Source organism: Dermochelys coriacea, chromosome 1 (assembly GCF_009764565.3).
Source record: "Dermochelys coriacea isolate rDerCor1 chromosome 1, rDerCor1.pri.v4, whole genome shotgun sequence".
Taxonomy (NCBI): domain Eukaryota; kingdom Metazoa; phylum Chordata; order Testudines; family Dermochelyidae; genus Dermochelys; species Dermochelys coriacea.
Genome location: NC_050068.2, coordinates 227214874 through 227232357, shown reverse-complemented (window position 1 = coordinate 227232357; position 17484 = coordinate 227214874). Strand labels below are relative to the sequence as shown.

Below are 17484 nucleotides of genomic sequence, written 5' to 3'. Positions count from 1 at the left end.
TGTAAGTGTCACTCCTATAGGTACTGCTAACTCGGGTATACTGAGTGCATGTACCCTGCCTGGAATATATGTCTGCCACCACAGCAGCCTGGACAAAAGCAACACTGGGTGAAATGTGCCCAGTCTCTCTCCTACCAGGAAGAACTCCCCAAAAAAATTCCTCAGGAAAAGTAACACGGGCCTTCACGGACTGCTTTCTAGTTCAGGGAAAGGTGGGAAGATAAGATGGATGCAGCAGGAGAACTTGAAAATCAATGGGGAATGACTGTTTTGAGAGCCTATCAAATGCAGATTTTTATTTTTAATTGGATTTGGAAGGCTTGAAAACTGAAAGTTCTACCCTATTTTTTCCCATAAAAATAGAAATCTCAGATTGGTTTGAGAAGTTTTTTTCTTCTTATCTTTTTTGGTCATGGTACACAAAGGCATCTTATTGAAGGGTTGAACTAACCATGTCAGAAATAGTAGAGAAATCATCAATAGACTGGGCTACCCTTCTCCGTTGTACAGATTCTGATGCTTTTGCTGCTGCTCTTGTATGTGATTTGCCCCTTAAAAGTGGGAATGCCATTTTAAAAAACATTACAGAGGCTAAGGAGCAGGGGAAGAGCAGAGCTGGGTGTGAGTAATCGTGTTTTGAGGTCTCTTGCTCATACAGTAATCCTCTAAACTTTAAAGCCTTGCTGAAGTAGTTTTCCAGCTGTGCAACACCATGGTGCACTCTCCTCCCTCCAGCTAGCATTTTAGTGCACATAGGCATTAACCTTGTTGGAGAGGGCAGGCCCATGGTATGAACTAGAAACTTCCGCCCACATCACTTGGATGAAAGCTACTACTGGGTTCAGAAAAACAGCAGGCTCAGGTAATCTAGCATATGTGACTGGTTGGATCACAGAAATCCCTTTAGGATTGCCACCTGATGTGCCTAGACTACTTCTGAGTCCATTTTCCCTGCCAGCTTGGGACTTCAGTACCTTGCCTTGTTTGAGCCAGACATGCTTGCTTGCTGCAAACACAGATCCAAGTCTGAACCACATCCCCCACAAGCTCCAGACTTAACTGAAAACAGCTTAAGACGAGCACCTGTCTCCAGCACTCAGATACCCAGCTCCCAGTGGGGTCCAAACAACAAATAAATCCATTTTACTCTATAAAAAGCATAAAGTGTTTGTGCTCTATAACACTGAGAGATATGCACCACTGTTTGCCCCCCCAGGTATTAATATATACTCTGGGTTTATTAATAAGCAAAAAGTGATTTTATTAAATACAAAAAGTAGGATTTAAGTGGTTCCAAGTAATAACAGACAGAACAAAGTAAATTACCAAACAAAATAAAACATGCAAGTCTAAGTCTGATACAATAGGAAACTAAATGCAGGCAAATCTCACCCTCAGAGATGTTCCAATAAGCTTCTTTGACATGGACTAGGCCACACTTAAGGGAGCACAGAAACAAGGGTCAACTGACCTGAGCATGCCCATAGTATGGGGCAGACATGCTGCTAACTGAGGAACACAGTGAAAGGTGTGGGAAAGTGTCAGGTGTCTCAGGGAGCAGAGGGGGAAACAGAATCACTGCACAAAACCCTTAGGTTGCCCTGATGTATTTAGGGTTTTTGTTGTTGTTTTTATAAACTGTGGCTTAGGTGTCCAAGCTGTTGGCAGAGAGAGGGAACGGGACTTCAGACCAGGCAGCACAACTTGGATTAGCTAATGCCCTTTCTGGAACAACTGGTTGCTGTGGCAGGCAGAAAGGAGTGGGGCATTCAGTCCTTTGTGTTCTTCCTGCCCCTTAGATGTGCCAGCCTCTTGGAGACATTCCTGGATACCATATTTCACCCCAGGCCGAAGGGAAAAAAAGAGCCAAGGACCTCTGGCTTGTTGCTTCCTAAAGGCCAGATCTTGCTGAATTTCTGCTCCCAAGTAGCTCCTGCTGGAGTCAACCCTTGTTGCAGTTTCATTTTGGGCTAAAACACCAACTAGCCAGCAAAACAACTTTCTTGGAGACTGTGTAAAGCAAGATGCTCCTGCTGAATTTCTGCCCTAAACAGCTTAAGGCTTGCTTGCCACATTGTCACATAGTGGAGTGGGGGAGGTGGCATACTACTGCACAGCTGGGCCATGAGCAGGAGCCTGATGGATCCTAATGGTCCTGCTACACTGCAGTTGTCTCATCCAATACTGGTTTCCTGCAAACTCCTGTTCTCAAATTCTCTCCCTACCAGGAGGCACTAAGCAGAGAGGAACAAATATAAACTAACACGAAAAAAATCTGCTCATTAACAGAGAGGGGAGACCTAAAGCAGTGGTTTTCAAACTTTTTTCTGGCAACCCAGTTGAAAAAAATTGTTGATGCGTATGACCCAACAGAGCTGGGAATGAGGGGTTTGGGGGTATGGGAGGGGCTCAGGGCTGGGAGGCATCAGGGCTTTGAGGTGGGGCTGGGGGGGCTCAGGGCTAAGGCAGGGGATTATCTCGGGCAGCTCCCAGTCAGTGGCACAGCAGGGGTGCCCAGGCAGGCTTCCTACCTGTCCTGGCACTGCAGAGTGCCCCAGATGCAGTCAGCAGCAGGTCCAGCTCCGAGGCGCACAAGTGGCTCTGCATGGCTCTTGCCCGCAGGCACCACTCCTAGCTCCCATTGGCTGGTTCCCGGCCAATGGCAGTGCAGAGCTGGTGCTCAGGGTGGGGGCAGCACTTAAGAGTCCCGTGCCCCCCGGCTTAGGAGACAGACCTGCTGCTGGCTGCTTCCAGGGTGCAGCACGGTGTCAGAACAGGTTTCAGAGTAGCAGCCGTGTTAGTCTGTATTCGCAAAAAGAAAAGGAGTACTTGTGGCACTTTAGAAACTAACAAATTTATTTGAGCATAAGCTTGCTGTAGCTCACGAAAGCTTATGCTCAAATAAATCTGTTAGTCTCTAGAGTGTCAGAACAGGTAGCAACCAGCCTGCCTTAGCTGAGTAGCACCACCAACAGGACTTTTATGGCCCGGTTGGCTGTGCTAACCAGAGCCACTGCAACCCAGTACTGGGTTGTGACCTGCAGTTTGAAAACCACTTGCCTGGAGGAACTACCTGCTAAAGTGGAGGTGAAATAGTGGGGACTTGGATGTAATCGGTTCTCTGAACAGCTCCACCTGCTAGCAGTACATTGTAAAGCAACAGGTGTTTTTAAAGTCTTGCTTGGAGAATGAGAATAACCCAGCTGTAGTGAATGAGGGAGCACCGATTATCCACAAGCCAAAAGGAGTAGTGTCATTCACTGCACAACAGAAGGCAGGATCTTTGGTTACAAGACCCAAATATAAGAGCTTCCAGCTGTACCAATCCTATTTGTGTGTAGCTTAATGTGTGATGCTTGAAATAATGTGTTTAAAAAATACAAGAAGGATTTTAATATAGCTGTGCATATTTTTTTTTTTAAATTCAACTTATCTGTTTTGCAGGGACTTCATGTGTGGACTGTGCAAAGAGAAAGTTAGGAGAAAATGACATGGATCTTTCTAAGAGAGTCAAACAAGCAGCTAATGGTATTCTCACCCCCTAATAAATAAAATCTTAAAACTCCAAGATGCTTAAAAATAACCTCTAAGTTTTCAGAGCTAATTATTTCCAGGGTTAAAGTGGATTAAAATGTTCAAAATCTCTCAGTACATTTCAAGGGGGTGTAAGTGGTTGCAAGGCAGTTTAAATACTAACTGGATTAGGTAATAGTCAATTTATTATAAATCTATGAATGACTTTTTACAACTTTTTTTTTTTTTTTTGGTTCTCAGCAGTTGATACCTCTGCTGGTGATCTGGGCATTGTAAAGACGTTTGAAACCCAAGTGCAGGGCAACTGTGCAGGACCGCTGGAGGGGGACGCAGAGAACTGGGCTCTTACTACTTCAGAATTTCAGTGACTTTCTCTACCTGGCATTGATTGTAACAGGCCTGCTTCCTGGCAACAACAACAACTTGGAATGGCATTAAGAGTTTACCTTCACACACCGTAACAGGCTGCTGCTCTTAGCAGTTTTTTTTCCTCTCCCAAAGTGAACTATTCTCACTATCACTAGTCTCAGTCAAGAGCAGGGAGTAAGTGGGGGCAGAACGTGAGCTAAAAGCTGTTAGGTTACAGTCAGAATGTTGCTTTCTAAGGTTAAAGTAAAAGTTTGAAAAATAGACAAGGATTCATTTCCACACCACCAGAAAAAGGCAATATTAAGTATACCTAACCTAAAAGTTCGAGAAGGGTGAGGTTCAAACACTTGAAAGTTAAACTGGCACAGCCTATAAAGAGACACTTTAAGTAGAAAGTAAGGTTGAAATTGAATTTATTTTTAAGAACTGCAAACAAGAATAGCACATTGTATGTCTGTCATTCAGACAACTTGCTTGCATATTTTTTCTTCCCCACCCACCCCCTTTTTCCATCTACTTTCTTATTCCTGGTTTCAGAGTAGCAGCCGTGTTAGTCTGTATTTGCAAAAAGAAAAGGAGTACTTGTGGCACCTTAGAGACTAACAAATTTATTAGAGCATAAGCTTTCGTGAGCTACAGCTCACTTCATCGGATGCATTTGGTGGAAAAAACAGAGGAGAGATTTATATACACACACACACACACACACAGAGAACATGAAACAATGGGTTTATCATACACACTGTAAGGAGAGTGATCACTTAAGCCATCATCAGCAGCAGGGGGGGGAAAAGGAGGAAAACCTTTCATGGTGACAAGCAAGGTAGGCTAATTCCAGCAGTTAACAAGAATATCAGAGGAACAGTGGGGGGTGGGGTGGGAGGGAGAAATACCATGGGGAAATAGGTTTCAGAGTAGCAGCCGTGTTAGTCTGTATTCGCAAAAAGAAAAGGAGTACTTGTGGCACCTTAGAGACTAACAAATTTCTTAGAGCATAAGCTTTCATGAGCTACAGCTCACTTCATCGGATGCATTTGGTGGAAAAAACAGAGGAGAGATTTATACACACACACACACACACACACACACACACACACACAGAACATGAAACAATGGGTTTATCATACACACTGTAAGGAGAGTGATCACTTAAGATAAGCCATGGATGAGTCATTACACAAAGTAAAACTATTTCCCCATGTTTCAGAGTAGCAGCCGTGTTAGTCTGTATTCGCAAAAAGAAAAGGAGTACTTGTGGCACCTTAGAGACTAACAAATTTATTAGAGCATAAGCTTTCGTGAGCTACAGCTCCGATGAAGTGAGCTGTAGCTCACGAAAGCTTATGCTCTAATAAATTTGTTAGTCTCTAAGGTGCCACAAGTACTCCTTTTCTATTTCCCCATGGTATTTCTCCCTCCCACCCCACCCCCCACTGTTCCTCTGATATTCTTGTTAACTGCTGGAATTAGCCTACCTGCTTGTCACCATGAAAGGTTTTCCTCCTTTCCCCCCCCCTGCTGCTGCTGATGGCTTAAGTGATCACTCTCCTTCCAGTGTGTATGATAAACCCATTGTTTCATGTTCTCTGTGTGTGTGTATATAAATCTCTCCTCTGTTTTTTCCACCAAATGCATCCGATGAAGTGAGCTGTAGCTCACGAAAGCTTATGCTCTAATAAATTTGTTAGTCTATAAGGTGCCACAAGTACTCCTTTTCTTCATGGGGAAATAGTTTTACTTTGTGTAATGACTCATCCATTCCCAGTCTCTATTCAAGCCTAAATTAATTGTATCCAGTTTGCAAATTAATTCCAATTCAGCAGTTTCTCGTTGGAGTCTGTTTTTGAAGCTTTAGGGGACGCCCCTACTCTACTTGCGCTACATTGATGACATCTTCATCATCTGGACCCATGGAAAAGAAGCTCTTGAGGAATTCCACCATGATTTCAACAATTTCCATCCCACCATCAACCTCAGCCTGGACCAGTCCACACAAGAGATCCACTTCCTAGACACTACGGTGCTAATAAGCGATGGTCACAAACACCACCCTATATCGGAAACCTACTGACCGCTATTCCTACCTACATGCCTCTAGCTTTCATCCAGATCATACCACTCGATCCATTGTCTACAGCCAAGCGCTACGATATAACCGCATTTGCTCCAACCCCTCAGACAGAGACAAACACCTACAAGATCTCTATCATGCATTCCTACAACTGCAATACCCACCTGCTGAAGTGAAGAAATATTGACAGAGCCAGAAGAGTACCCAGAAGTCACCTACTACAGGACAGGCCCAACAAAGAAAACAACAGAACGCCACTAGCCATCACCTTCAGCCCCCAACTAAAACCTCTCCAACGCATCATCAAGGATCTACAACCTATCCTGAAGGACGACCCATCACACTCACAGATCTTGGGAGACAGGCCAGTCCTTGCTTACAGACAGCCCCCCAATCTGAAGCAAATACTCACCAGCAACCACACACCACACAACAGAACCACTAACCCAGGAACCTATCCTTGCAACAAAGCCCGTTGCCAACTCTGTCCACATATCTATTCAAGGGATACCATCATAGGGCCTAATCACATCAGCCACACTATCAGAGGCTCGTTCACCTGCGCATCTACCAATGTGATATATGCCATCATGTGCCAGCAATGCCCCTCTGCCATGTACATTGGCCAAACTGGACAGTCTCTACGTAAAAGAATGAATGGACACAAATCAGACGTCAAGAATTATAACATTCAAAAACCAGTTGGAGAACACTTCAATCTCTCTGGTCACTCGATCAGAGACCTAAGAGTGGCTATACTTCAACAAAAAAGCTTCAAAAACAGTCTCCAACGAGAGACTGCTGAATTGGAATTAATTTGCAAACTGGATACAATTAATTTAGGCTTGAATAGAGACTGGGAATGGATGAGTCATTACACAAAGTAAACTATTTCCCCATGGTATTTCTCCCTCCCACCCCACCCCCCACTGTTCCTCTGATATTCTTGTTAACTGCTGGAATTAGCCTACCTTGCTTGTCACCATGAAAGGTTTTCCTCCTTTTCCCCCGCTGCTGCTGGTGATGGCTTATCTTAAGTGATCACTCTCCTTACAGTGTGTATGATAAACCCATTGTTTCATGTTCTCTGTGTATGTGTATATAAATCTCTCCTGTTTTTTCCACCAAATGCATCCGATGAAGTGAGCTGTAGCTCACGAAAGCTTATGCTCTAATAAATTTGTTAGTCTTTAAGGTGCCACAAGTACTCCTTTTCTTTTTTCTTATTCCTGGTTCCTCTTCCAAGCTGCTCTATACCCCTGCACCTTTTGATTGAGTCAATTAAGTTCCATATGCCCAGAGGGCTGTCAGCACAAAGCTACTTACAGGATCTGAACCTTAAACTATAAGCTTCTTGGAGCATGCACCATCTTCATGTTTTATAAAGCACAAATACCTGACCTATACAACTGTACTATGAATATTTCAGTTTTCACTTGTCATCTGGTACCTTTTAGTATCAATTAACATTGGGGGAAATGAGAATATAAATGCAAATTGCCAACAGCTGCATACAGGCTGTTCTTTATTGACTAGGATTCACTTCACATTGGAATGAAAATATTTCAGTTTGTTTGAAGGACAGGACATGCTTTTGGTTTTTCAAGTAGTGGTTACAGAGATGTTTTCATTGTTGCATAGTGAAAGCAATCCACTAATTATGTGTGGTAGAGAATGCTACAACTCCCAGCTCATCAAGTTTTAACCACTTCCACTGCAGCCAATGTGACTGCTCCATATGCTTAAAGTAAAACATGCTTAAGACCCTTGCTGAATCCTGTCCTTAGACTACCAAATTTAAGTTCTATTGAGAGCTTGGATTTTTCTGAGGGGGTGTCCTGTAAAACTTGTTGTTTTCCCCCAAAATTGTGTTGTCCTGGCGCAAACATTTCTTTAAATGGAATTCTAAAGTGTTACAAAAAATAATGATTCTTTAATTAGAATCAATCAGATACTGATGGCTGATTAAGTGGCTGGATTAGGCTATCATTTTTGCATCTATTTTCCTGAGGCTGCTGTGAGCACAGTATAGTTTTGAGGTGGTTTTAACACAGCAGTCATAGGTTAAAATTACTGCACTAAACTTTTATTGAACTTTAGTCTATGGTACTTTTATGGTCCTTATCACCATAGTATCTGAGCATCTCATCCATTCAGTTGGTTCTTCAGATATAACCTATTTAATTTGTCTTTTAGTTTTCCCATGAGCAACACTACATAACTGCCTTCCCACTCCACATGCACACACACGTAAACTTAGGATCGATTTGGTGTGAAGTGTTTTTAAACCACAAGTAAAATTAATTTTGAATTTTTAAAACAGGTAGCACTGGAGACTCTTCAAGTCTAACCACAACTGAAAATTGCAACTTGTAAAACAGCCATTCTTGCCTATAGTGCCATACAACCGCAGTATGAAAAATACACATCGCAGTAGTAATGGGATCTCTTATAGTTCCATGTATGCACATTAAAAGCAGAGTTGCTGTGTGGCCTATTCTAGCTGGGTGTGGGATTTCTTCAACATGTATTCCACTGCCAGTAGAATATGCATGTTTCAGTTATCATATAAGGACTGACTTGCAACTGGCTCAGGGAAACATATAGTTGAAAGGGATATACCTAGAATGTGATGGTTCGGTATGATGCATTCAGTTAATCAAAAAGTAAAGTTGCTTTGAAATCCTGTTTTGAATAAGACTAAGTCTGGATTCCCAAGCGGAGGAAATAGGCCATAAACCTAGACATTCATTAAATGATGCATCTGGCTCTACTAATGCTACTGTAGAAATTAATTTACATGTATTTTTTTTATAATTTTTTATAAATGGAAACGTGTACTTACTGAGGATTTTAGAGATAAGGTGGAAGGTAATATTGTTTATTGGACATTATGAGTAAGGGTATCACAATCTGGCCATAAAGTATTGTGATTAATATACCTTGTCTTCCACCTGTGCTGGTTGGCTGGCTGTTTGCTAAAAGGCAGGGGGGAAACTCACCAAGAAACAGTTTTGACTGGGGAAGAGGGGAAGCTGTATACCTCTTTGTGGCTTTGCAATTAACAGCAAACATGGCCATGTAATATGCGTCTAGCCTCTTTCATCAGTTTCTGGGCCTCACAGAACATGGCACTAGGAAGCTCTGGATTCAATTTCAGGAGTAATGTAAAGCTGGTCTTTTACAAGTGTTGGAAACAGAAAATGTCTCCTTCCCTAAGAGTAGCCCTGCTAATACATACAGTTTTAAAAAAAATTAAGCTACTAGAGCTTGTATCTTTATATTTAACCTAACCACATCTGAAACCTTATAGTGAGAATCTTCCCGATAAAAAGTAAAAAATGCTGTACATTTCAAGATTTTTTTCAACATTTTAATTCTCAATAGTTTAACATCAAAAAGTTACTTTTGACAGCAGTCATATGAATTTAACATAACATCCATATTCAAAAAGTTAATCATTCATCAGTTTTTATGTTAATGGGACCTAATAGTTTCTTAATGCTAACCAACAAGAACATACTTAAAGAGATTAGTCACTAGAATTTAGCAATGTCTTTCGAAAGCTTATTTTGAATTTGTAACACAACAGTCCATAAAACCGTAAACAAAACTAGGTCAATTAATACAATCATTTATTCTTCTCCAAGTTCTGAGAAACGGCGTTGTGGGTGATGAAGCTAAATCCTTTGACTTCTGTACAAGAATATTTAAAAGCAATATTCAAAAAGCTTACAAACTTGTTATAAAGGTGGCTGTAGAAATCACAATTTTGTTATTCACAGATGGCCCTGAAACTTTCATGTTTTATTCCAATGTGGAACTGTATCTGTGCTGCTCTTTTCGTTCACTATCATCAGTGTCTGGATACACAGTAAGATCCAGAGTCAGTACCTGACTAAACATGTAATCATCTTGCTGAAAGGAGGAAGAATCAGATCAGTTTACAAGCATATATATTAAAAATAAGCATTACCTATAAGATGATGCAGTTACCAGAAGGACCACTTAACTATAAATCACTTGTTCTGGAATGCTATTAAACAATTACCAATGACTGTTCCTGAATGGCAAACAATGCATTTCAATCACCCAGCTCTTGATACAGTTATTAGAGAATTTTTTTTAAATGAACATTAAGGGGGAGGGGGTCATTTCTTGAGAAATAATTGGCTGTAGCTGGAATTTTTTTAATAGTTTAATTGCCATATGAATTTAATTTGATTGAAATCAAGTCAGAAAAGAATAAAGATTTGTACCTCTGGACAGACTCCAATTAATGCATCTGCTCTTGAATAAAACTCCTCCTTTAGAGAAATAACTATCATCTGACACTGTTCCTGTGCCTGCTCTTTGATGAAGCTTGATACCTTTGGAGAAAAGCCACACATTTTAGGATAAGTGGGTTCTGTCAGATTTAAATCACAATTAATTAGGGAACAATGGGAAAAGGAACAAATTACTCAGTAGATAGAATTCATTTATGAATTGGGCAGGGTAAAAGGGGGAATATAACTGGCCAAGCAAGACACTGTACATGATGTAGGTTCACAGTATGATCCCACAAGTTTGGCCCTTTTAAAAACAATCCACTTTAGAAATGTGACATTTCTAAAGTTAACGTAAGGCATTTTTACTTGACAATGCTTTTAAGTTAGGTGGATTTCCATGTATAAGCCATACATTTTACAGCTTGTTACCAGTTACATAATGTGATGCAGATTACAAATGCATATTACTGTGCTGTTTTATGTTGCAGAAAATGGTTTTCACTAGCTGTAAAATGTTACTGCATAGAGCTAAATTTATAATTTGAGGCGAATGAAATTGACTTCATACCACAACAGAAGATAAAATCCTAAATGAAAATTAGAAGCAACATTTTTAATCACACTTCTATGTGTACATTTTTATCTGCTATGTCATAAATAAGCATAGTCGTTGAAATTATTTTGAACTGAAGATTTTAAAACCTGACAAGTTTTCAACTTTTATAAGAAGTTAGTATTATACGCACTTAAAGTTAAGGAAAAGTTTTTTCTTTCAATTTTCAGTTTAAAGCCCTCTAGCCTTATTAAAACAGAAGATCTCCAAGAAATTGCCACTAACCAGACCTTCCCCAAACTCTTTGGATCCCCATAAGTACTGTACATATATGAATCTGTTTGTATGCAAAAAGTACATGCAGTATTTATTAAGCATATTTTTTCTATTTCCAAACAATATTATTTTCTGTAACTTAAACTCAAAACACTGGTAAATATATAAAGGTTCCGTCATTTGAAGGTGTCTCAGGTCTTTCCCATGGCAGGTAAGATTACCATTTAAAGTTGAGGAAACTGAAGCAATAAGAGTTGGAGTAGACCTCAATATTGATACAAAAAATAGTTAATACATTTTTACATAATTACAATCTTGACTGCTCTGACTGAATTTTGCGACAATTATTTTTATACACTCTCAGAGAATGATAGCTCACAAGCTTAGGTTTTAGTGGGTTTTTTGGTTGCTTATTGTATGAAATTATTACACGATTATTAGGGCCCTACCAAATTCACGGGCCACTTTGGTCAATTTCATGGTCACAGGATTTTAAAAATTGCAAATTTTGTGATTTCAACTATTTAAATCTGAAATTTCAGTGTTGTAACGGTAGGGGGCCTGATACAAAAAGGAGTTATGAGAAGGTCACAAGGTTATTGTAGGGGAAGTTGCAGAATTGCTACCCTTACTTCTGTGCTACTGCTGGCAGCGGCGGTGCTGCCTTCAGAACTAGGCACCTGGAAAGCACTGGCTGCTGGCCAGGATCCCAGCTCTGAAGACAGAGCTGCCACCAGCAGCAGCGCAGAAGTAAGTATGCCATGGTATGATACTGTCACCCTTTCTTCTGCACTGCTGTTGGTAGGGTGCTGGCTTCAGAGCTGGGTGCCTGGCCAACAGCCGCAGCTCTCCAGCTGCCCAGCTCTGAAGGCAGTGCAGACTTAAGGGTGGCAATACTGCAACTCCTCTCCCTGCAAAATAACCTTGCGATCCCCCTGCGACTTCCTTTTGGGTTAGGACCCCCAATTTGATAAATGCTGGTCTCCCCCATGAAATCTGTATAGCATAGGGTAAAAAGCACACAAAAGACCACATTTCTCATAGTGGAGACCAGATTGCATGGTCAGTGACGCATTTTTCATGGCCGTGAATTTTGTAGGGCCCTAACTATTATTAAAGAAATTGCTAGGAAGTCTGCTTTTTGCCAAGCAGTGACAGGCACCAAGTGTCAAAGATGATGACACTTCATTAGCCATAATTCCATATTTACCTTCCAGTAAGTTTACACTGACTGTGGAATGCAGTTTAACTTCTGTTTTGCTTTAATATGCTACATTATTTTCTTTTATGCTACATTTTCAAACATGTATAGAAGTGTTATTGTGACTGTTGCTTTGCAGAGAATATTTGATAATATTTAATCGAAAGCTGTAAAATGTATTACAAATGATAAGTTGTAAATCTAGGAACTATTTGATCAAAAGGCAAACAACCAACCAACCAATGAGCCTCTTCTCAAAAGTACAGGACACTGCTCTGGTATGGACATGATCTTTATCACAAGAAAACAAACTTAGTCAATCACATCTCTTTCTAAAATTTTACAACGAGAATGTAAGGATGTTTTCTATTCAGGACATTCCAAACAGGAGTGATGCTTAGGATGTGCTGTTATAGCTATAAACAAAAAGTCATAAAGTAGATCTATTTACTCCTCCTCTTTCATTTTAAACTCTCACAAAGAATTCTAAAAATATCCTTATTGACACAGATTTTTTGTATTTGCAAATATTTTGTATCTAAATGCAAACCTTCATAGAATATGAAAGGTTAACTCATTGTTATAGCCAAGAATAAAAGATCTTAGGTATATTTAATTAAATATTTATATTTCATCTCTATATCCTAATGTTGTAAAACGGGGCTACAGGCCTCAGGCCTGTAATGTATTCAGCTTAGCCACACAAGATCTCAGGCCTGAAACAGTTTGGCATGACTAGCTAATTGAAAGATAACCCTATACCAGTTAAAAAAGATTACAGTAAAAAATGTGTAAAGTGCTGATATTCTGGAAACTATGCAACAACAGACTGGAAAATATGCTGCAATGTGCCAGTTACTATCTGGCATCTTGCAATATTAACATTTCAGGGGATTCTTTAATAACCTCAAGTTGCTACAGTAACTCGTTGACATAGATGTTAATGAGAATAAAGATAACTAAGGTGTTAGCCTATGAAAAAACAAGACACCCTGAAATTAGTGGGGTGTGGAAACCCACATAAGGAAAGGGACTGAAACCCTTATACATGAAACAGAGGGCATCAGTGTAACACATTATAAAGGCTGTATCCTTGCTTAATGCCTTGGGGGAAGGAGACACCAGGATGGTAATCACTGGTGATTATGACAAAGAAGAGAATAATGGTTCACACTTCATCCCTACCAGGAAATGTAAGTGATGCTAGTATTAGGACTAGACATGCTATGTTATACCTTTCTTGCCTGTTATAGTGTTTTTGATATCAGATTAGTAAGATTTTAATAGAAGGACAGTTGAGAATTTGTAAGTACATCAGTTGCAGTCATTGTTTCCCATGTGTTCCTAGAGTCTCCAAGGCTAATGATATTCCTAATGATGAATCTCACCCTGCTAATCCTGATACTGTAGTCATTTAGGAGGCTGAACTCTTCACCCAGGTCACTGTGATCCAATATAAAACCAATCAGTATATTAATCCAAAAATTAATAAGGCTACATCTTGTAGTAACTTGAGTTCTTCAAGATATGTTGTCCCTATGTGTAGTGCACTTCAGGTTGTGCATGTGCTCCAGGTACTCGGGATCAGAGATTTTTCCCTAGCAGTGTTTATGGTTTGTGCATGCTCTCCAGCTGTCCTCACGTTCCACACCAAATGGAGAAAGGGGGCTGTGGGACTGCTGCCATTGTTGTTCCTTTTCTATCACCAATTCCCAGTAGGGGGGAAACCAGGCAGCAAGGAAGGAGGGCGGGTAGTGTATACACATAGGGACAACACATCTTGAAGAACTCAAGTGACTAAAAGGTGAATAACCCCTTTCTTTGAGTGATTGTCTCCAAGTATAATGTACTTCAGCTGATTCATAAGCGGCATCATTTTAAATGGAGGTGTATGCCTGGAGTACTATGACACAAACTGCAGAATAGCTCTGCCTAGAGAAGCTGCAGCAGTAGCTGCTTGCACTAGTTGCAGTGGCTCTCAAACTGTGGGTCAGAACCCCAAGTGGGTCCATTTTAATGGGGTTGCCAGCGCTGGCTTAGATTTGCTGGGGCCAGGAGCCAAAGCCAAAGCCCAGGCCCCACCTTCTAGGGCCGAAGTCTGAGGGCTTCAGCCTCGGGCAGTGGGGCTGAGGTTACAGGTCCCCTGCCTGGGGCTGAACTCCCTTGGGTTTTGGGTTCCCTTTCCCCCCACCCGGGGCAGTGGGGCTTTGGCCCCCCCCCCCACCTGGGGTGGCAGAGATCAGGGTAGTAATTTTTGTTGTCAGAAGGGGGTTGCAGTGCAATGAAGTTTGAGAACCCATGCACTTGTGCATAATGTCTAGCAAAGATAAGAACCAAACTCCAAATGGCTGCTCTGCAGATGTCAGTAGTAGGAAAGGAAAAGGAAAGCTACCAATGCTGCTTAAGCTCTAGTTGAGTGTGCTCTCACACCACACTTAAGGGAGACATTAATTTGTAGTCAAATAGAATATACCCTCAATTCCACTTCAACAGTATCTGGGAGCAAGTGACCTTTCCGTTGTTCCATGAGTAATAAAAAAAGACTAGGAGACTTCTGAAAATCTCTCTTCCTCTGCAGGTAAAAGGGAAGAGCCCTACACTTATCCAGCAAGTGTCATGCTGCCTCTTCCCTGCTAGAATGAGGTTTAAGATAAAATGCAGTGTCAGTCCCAGGATATTAGAGAGACCAGGTGGGTGAGGAAATATCTTTTACTGGACCAACTTCAGTTGGTGAGAGAGACAAGCTTGTGAGCTACACCGACCTCTTCTTCATGTTTGAGAGAAGAGCTCAGTGTAGCTTGAAAGCTTGTCTCTCTCACCAACAGAAGTTGGTCCAATAACAGATATTACCTCACCCACCTTTTCTGTTTAAGGTAACACACACAGGTAGATAGAGACTATAGTTGATGTGAAAGTCTGACACTACCTGAGGGTGGAACTTCGGATGTCGTCTCATGGATACCTAGTCCTTGTGGAAAACTCAATAGGAAAGGTCAGCCATGAGCACTTCTAGCTCCCTGACTCTTCTGTTACCTTCTTAGAGATGTAACAGAGAGCAAGGTGCCAGGGCACAAAAGGTTATTTAGTAAGAGTTGATCCAACAAGATTCAAGTGCAGAGTGGTATATGTTTTGTCACTGGAGAGAAGACTCAAAGAATCACATCCTTATAGGAAGTGGATGGTGACTGGATGGGAAAGTACAGAGCAGGTGTCTACCAGCAGATGAAATACTGTACTGGTTGTGGACACAGACCAATGCTAGCCATGCCACTAGGCGACTGAGGTGAAATCACATGTGCCAAACCATGCAAGTACATCCTCCAATATGACCCAGCAGTCTCGGGCAGGTGTGGGCAGTGGTGAGCACGCAGAAATGACATGAGGTCTACCATGGCTCAGAACAGAGTCTCAGGGAGGAAGACCCTGGCCCAAGTGGAGTTGAGTACCGCTGCAATGAACTCTATGTGTTGCACTGGAGTGAGGGTTAACTCCTTGTCATTTATTATTAGGCCCAGGTGTGGCAGGTGGAACAGATGAGAGCGAGATGCTTCCGCACCTGATCCGAGGACCGGCCCCTTAGCAACCAAATCGTCGAGGTATTGGAACATTTGGACCCCCAGACATCGCAGATAAGCGGCCACTGGAGCTATACACTTGGTGAACACTCTCTGAGCTGATGAGAGCCCAAGGGGCATCGCTGTGAATTGGAAAAGGCGCGGGCCCAATGTGAAACAGAGGAAATGCTAGTGCCCCGGAAATATGGAAGTATGCATCTTTTAAATTGAGGGCAACGTACCAGGCTCTTGGATCCAGGCACGGGATAATGAAGGCCAAGGAGACCATATGAAATTTCAACATTTTGAGAGACTTGTTGAGGCAACGCAGATCTAGAATAGGTCTGAGGCCCCTCTCTGCCTTTGGAATGAGGAAGTAGCAGGAGTAAAATCCTCTTCCTTCCATGCCCCGAGGTGCAGGAGGTTTTCGACCTCCTGAATGAGGAGTTGCTCATGAGAAGGATCCCTGAAGAGGGACGGGGAAGGGGGATAGAAGCCTACAAACTGCAAGGTATAGCCCGATGAGAGTGTGTCAAGCACCCAGCGGTCCAAGGTGATATGGGACCAGGCCGACCAAAAAGGGCAGAGGTGGACGGGGAATGGATCTGGTGCAATGACTGGGGCATAGTCCTTGGGCTCATTCTCCAAATGACTGCTTTTGGCTGCCTTGGTCCCTGGAAGAACCAGGCTGGGCAGGTTGACAAGACGACAACTGGTGGCATCGCTTAAAATCCGTCTTAGTCCTTTTTGTAGGAGCCAGATTGAGGGGAATACCAAGACCTCAATGACTGCAGAGGCGGCGGGGGTGGGGGAGGAACAGCTTTTTGGCCTGCTGAGGAGTATGTAGACCCAAGGAGCGGCCCAGAAGTCTTTAAGACTGTAGAGCCTAGCATCAGTTAACTCCAAGAAGAGCCCGGTTCCCTTGAAAGGGAGGTCCTGGAGGGTGGATTGCATCTCCTGGGACAGCCTCATGGCTATTGCAGAGATGATGACCATCCTGGACAATGAGTCCGTAGCATCCCAGGCCATCTGGAGGACACTCCTAGCTACCGCCTTGCCTTCATCTATTAGAGTGGCGAACTTCTCCGCCCAATCCTGTGGGAGGCTCTCTTCAAACTTGCCAATGGAGTCCCACAGGTTGAAACTGTATCTGCCAAGTAGGGCCTGATGGTTAGAGACCCTAAACTGGAGGCTTGCTGAATAGATCATGATGTCAACAATTCACAGATTAATCTCACGTCATACACTTCCATTAAGTTCTTCAAGTATTTATTTGTACATTAAAATTACAGTTGTGGCTATATATTCAGCATATTATTATATTTCATCACTATACATCTTGGACCCCTACCATACTCTGGCTCAATGGGTAGAGTTAAGGGTAGATTAAAAAAAAAAATCTAACTGGAGTTTCTTTTTTAATGCAATTCAACAGTGATGAGGTGTCCACACCACAGAAGAGTAAAAGGGGTTAAGTCGGCTAGACAGGTTAATTAACTCCACAAGGGTGCACCTGGAGGTGGAGCTGGGGAGTAAGGAATGAGTGAAAGCAGACTCAGCTGGGCAGGAAGAGGCAGGGTTTGCATAAAGCAGATAGCTGGCAATGGAGCGGCAGCTAGAAAGGACTACAGACAGGCTGTATTCACTCCCTGAGT

General features: G+C 42.0%; 2 protein-coding genes across 9 annotated transcripts in view; one reads left to right on the top strand and one right to left on the bottom strand.

Moving 5' to 3' along the window:
- The window catches only part of FAM118A (family with sequence similarity 118 member A), a 34641-nt gene extending 30209 nt beyond the window's left edge, over nucleotides 1-4432 (top strand). The window contains 2 exon segments of the mRNA XM_043515331.1: nucleotides 3445-3528; nucleotides 3775-4432. Of these exon segments, the coding sequence (XP_043371266.1) occupies nucleotides 3445-3528; nucleotides 3775-3902 (212 nt within the window). The 3' untranslated portion in view covers nucleotides 3903-4432.
- A 4896-nt stretch (nucleotides 4433-9328) lies between these two features.
- SMC1B (structural maintenance of chromosomes 1B) overlaps nucleotides 9329-17484 on the bottom strand; it is a 62230-nt gene continuing 54074 nt past the window's right edge. For 7 of the 8 annotated variants that reach the window (XM_038375926.2, XM_038375907.2, XM_043515274.1 and 4 more), the window contains 2 exons: nucleotides 10234-10344; nucleotides 9338-9892 (listed from right to left, as the gene is read on the bottom strand). In XM_038375926.2, coding sequence (XP_038231854.1) covers nucleotides 9782-9892; nucleotides 10234-10344 — 222 coding nt within the window. In that variant the 3' untranslated portion in view covers nucleotides 9338-9781. Of the gene's footprint in view, nucleotides 9893-10233; nucleotides 10345-17484 lie in introns of all 8 variants that reach the window. The other variant, XM_038375936.2, reaches the window with a different exon arrangement.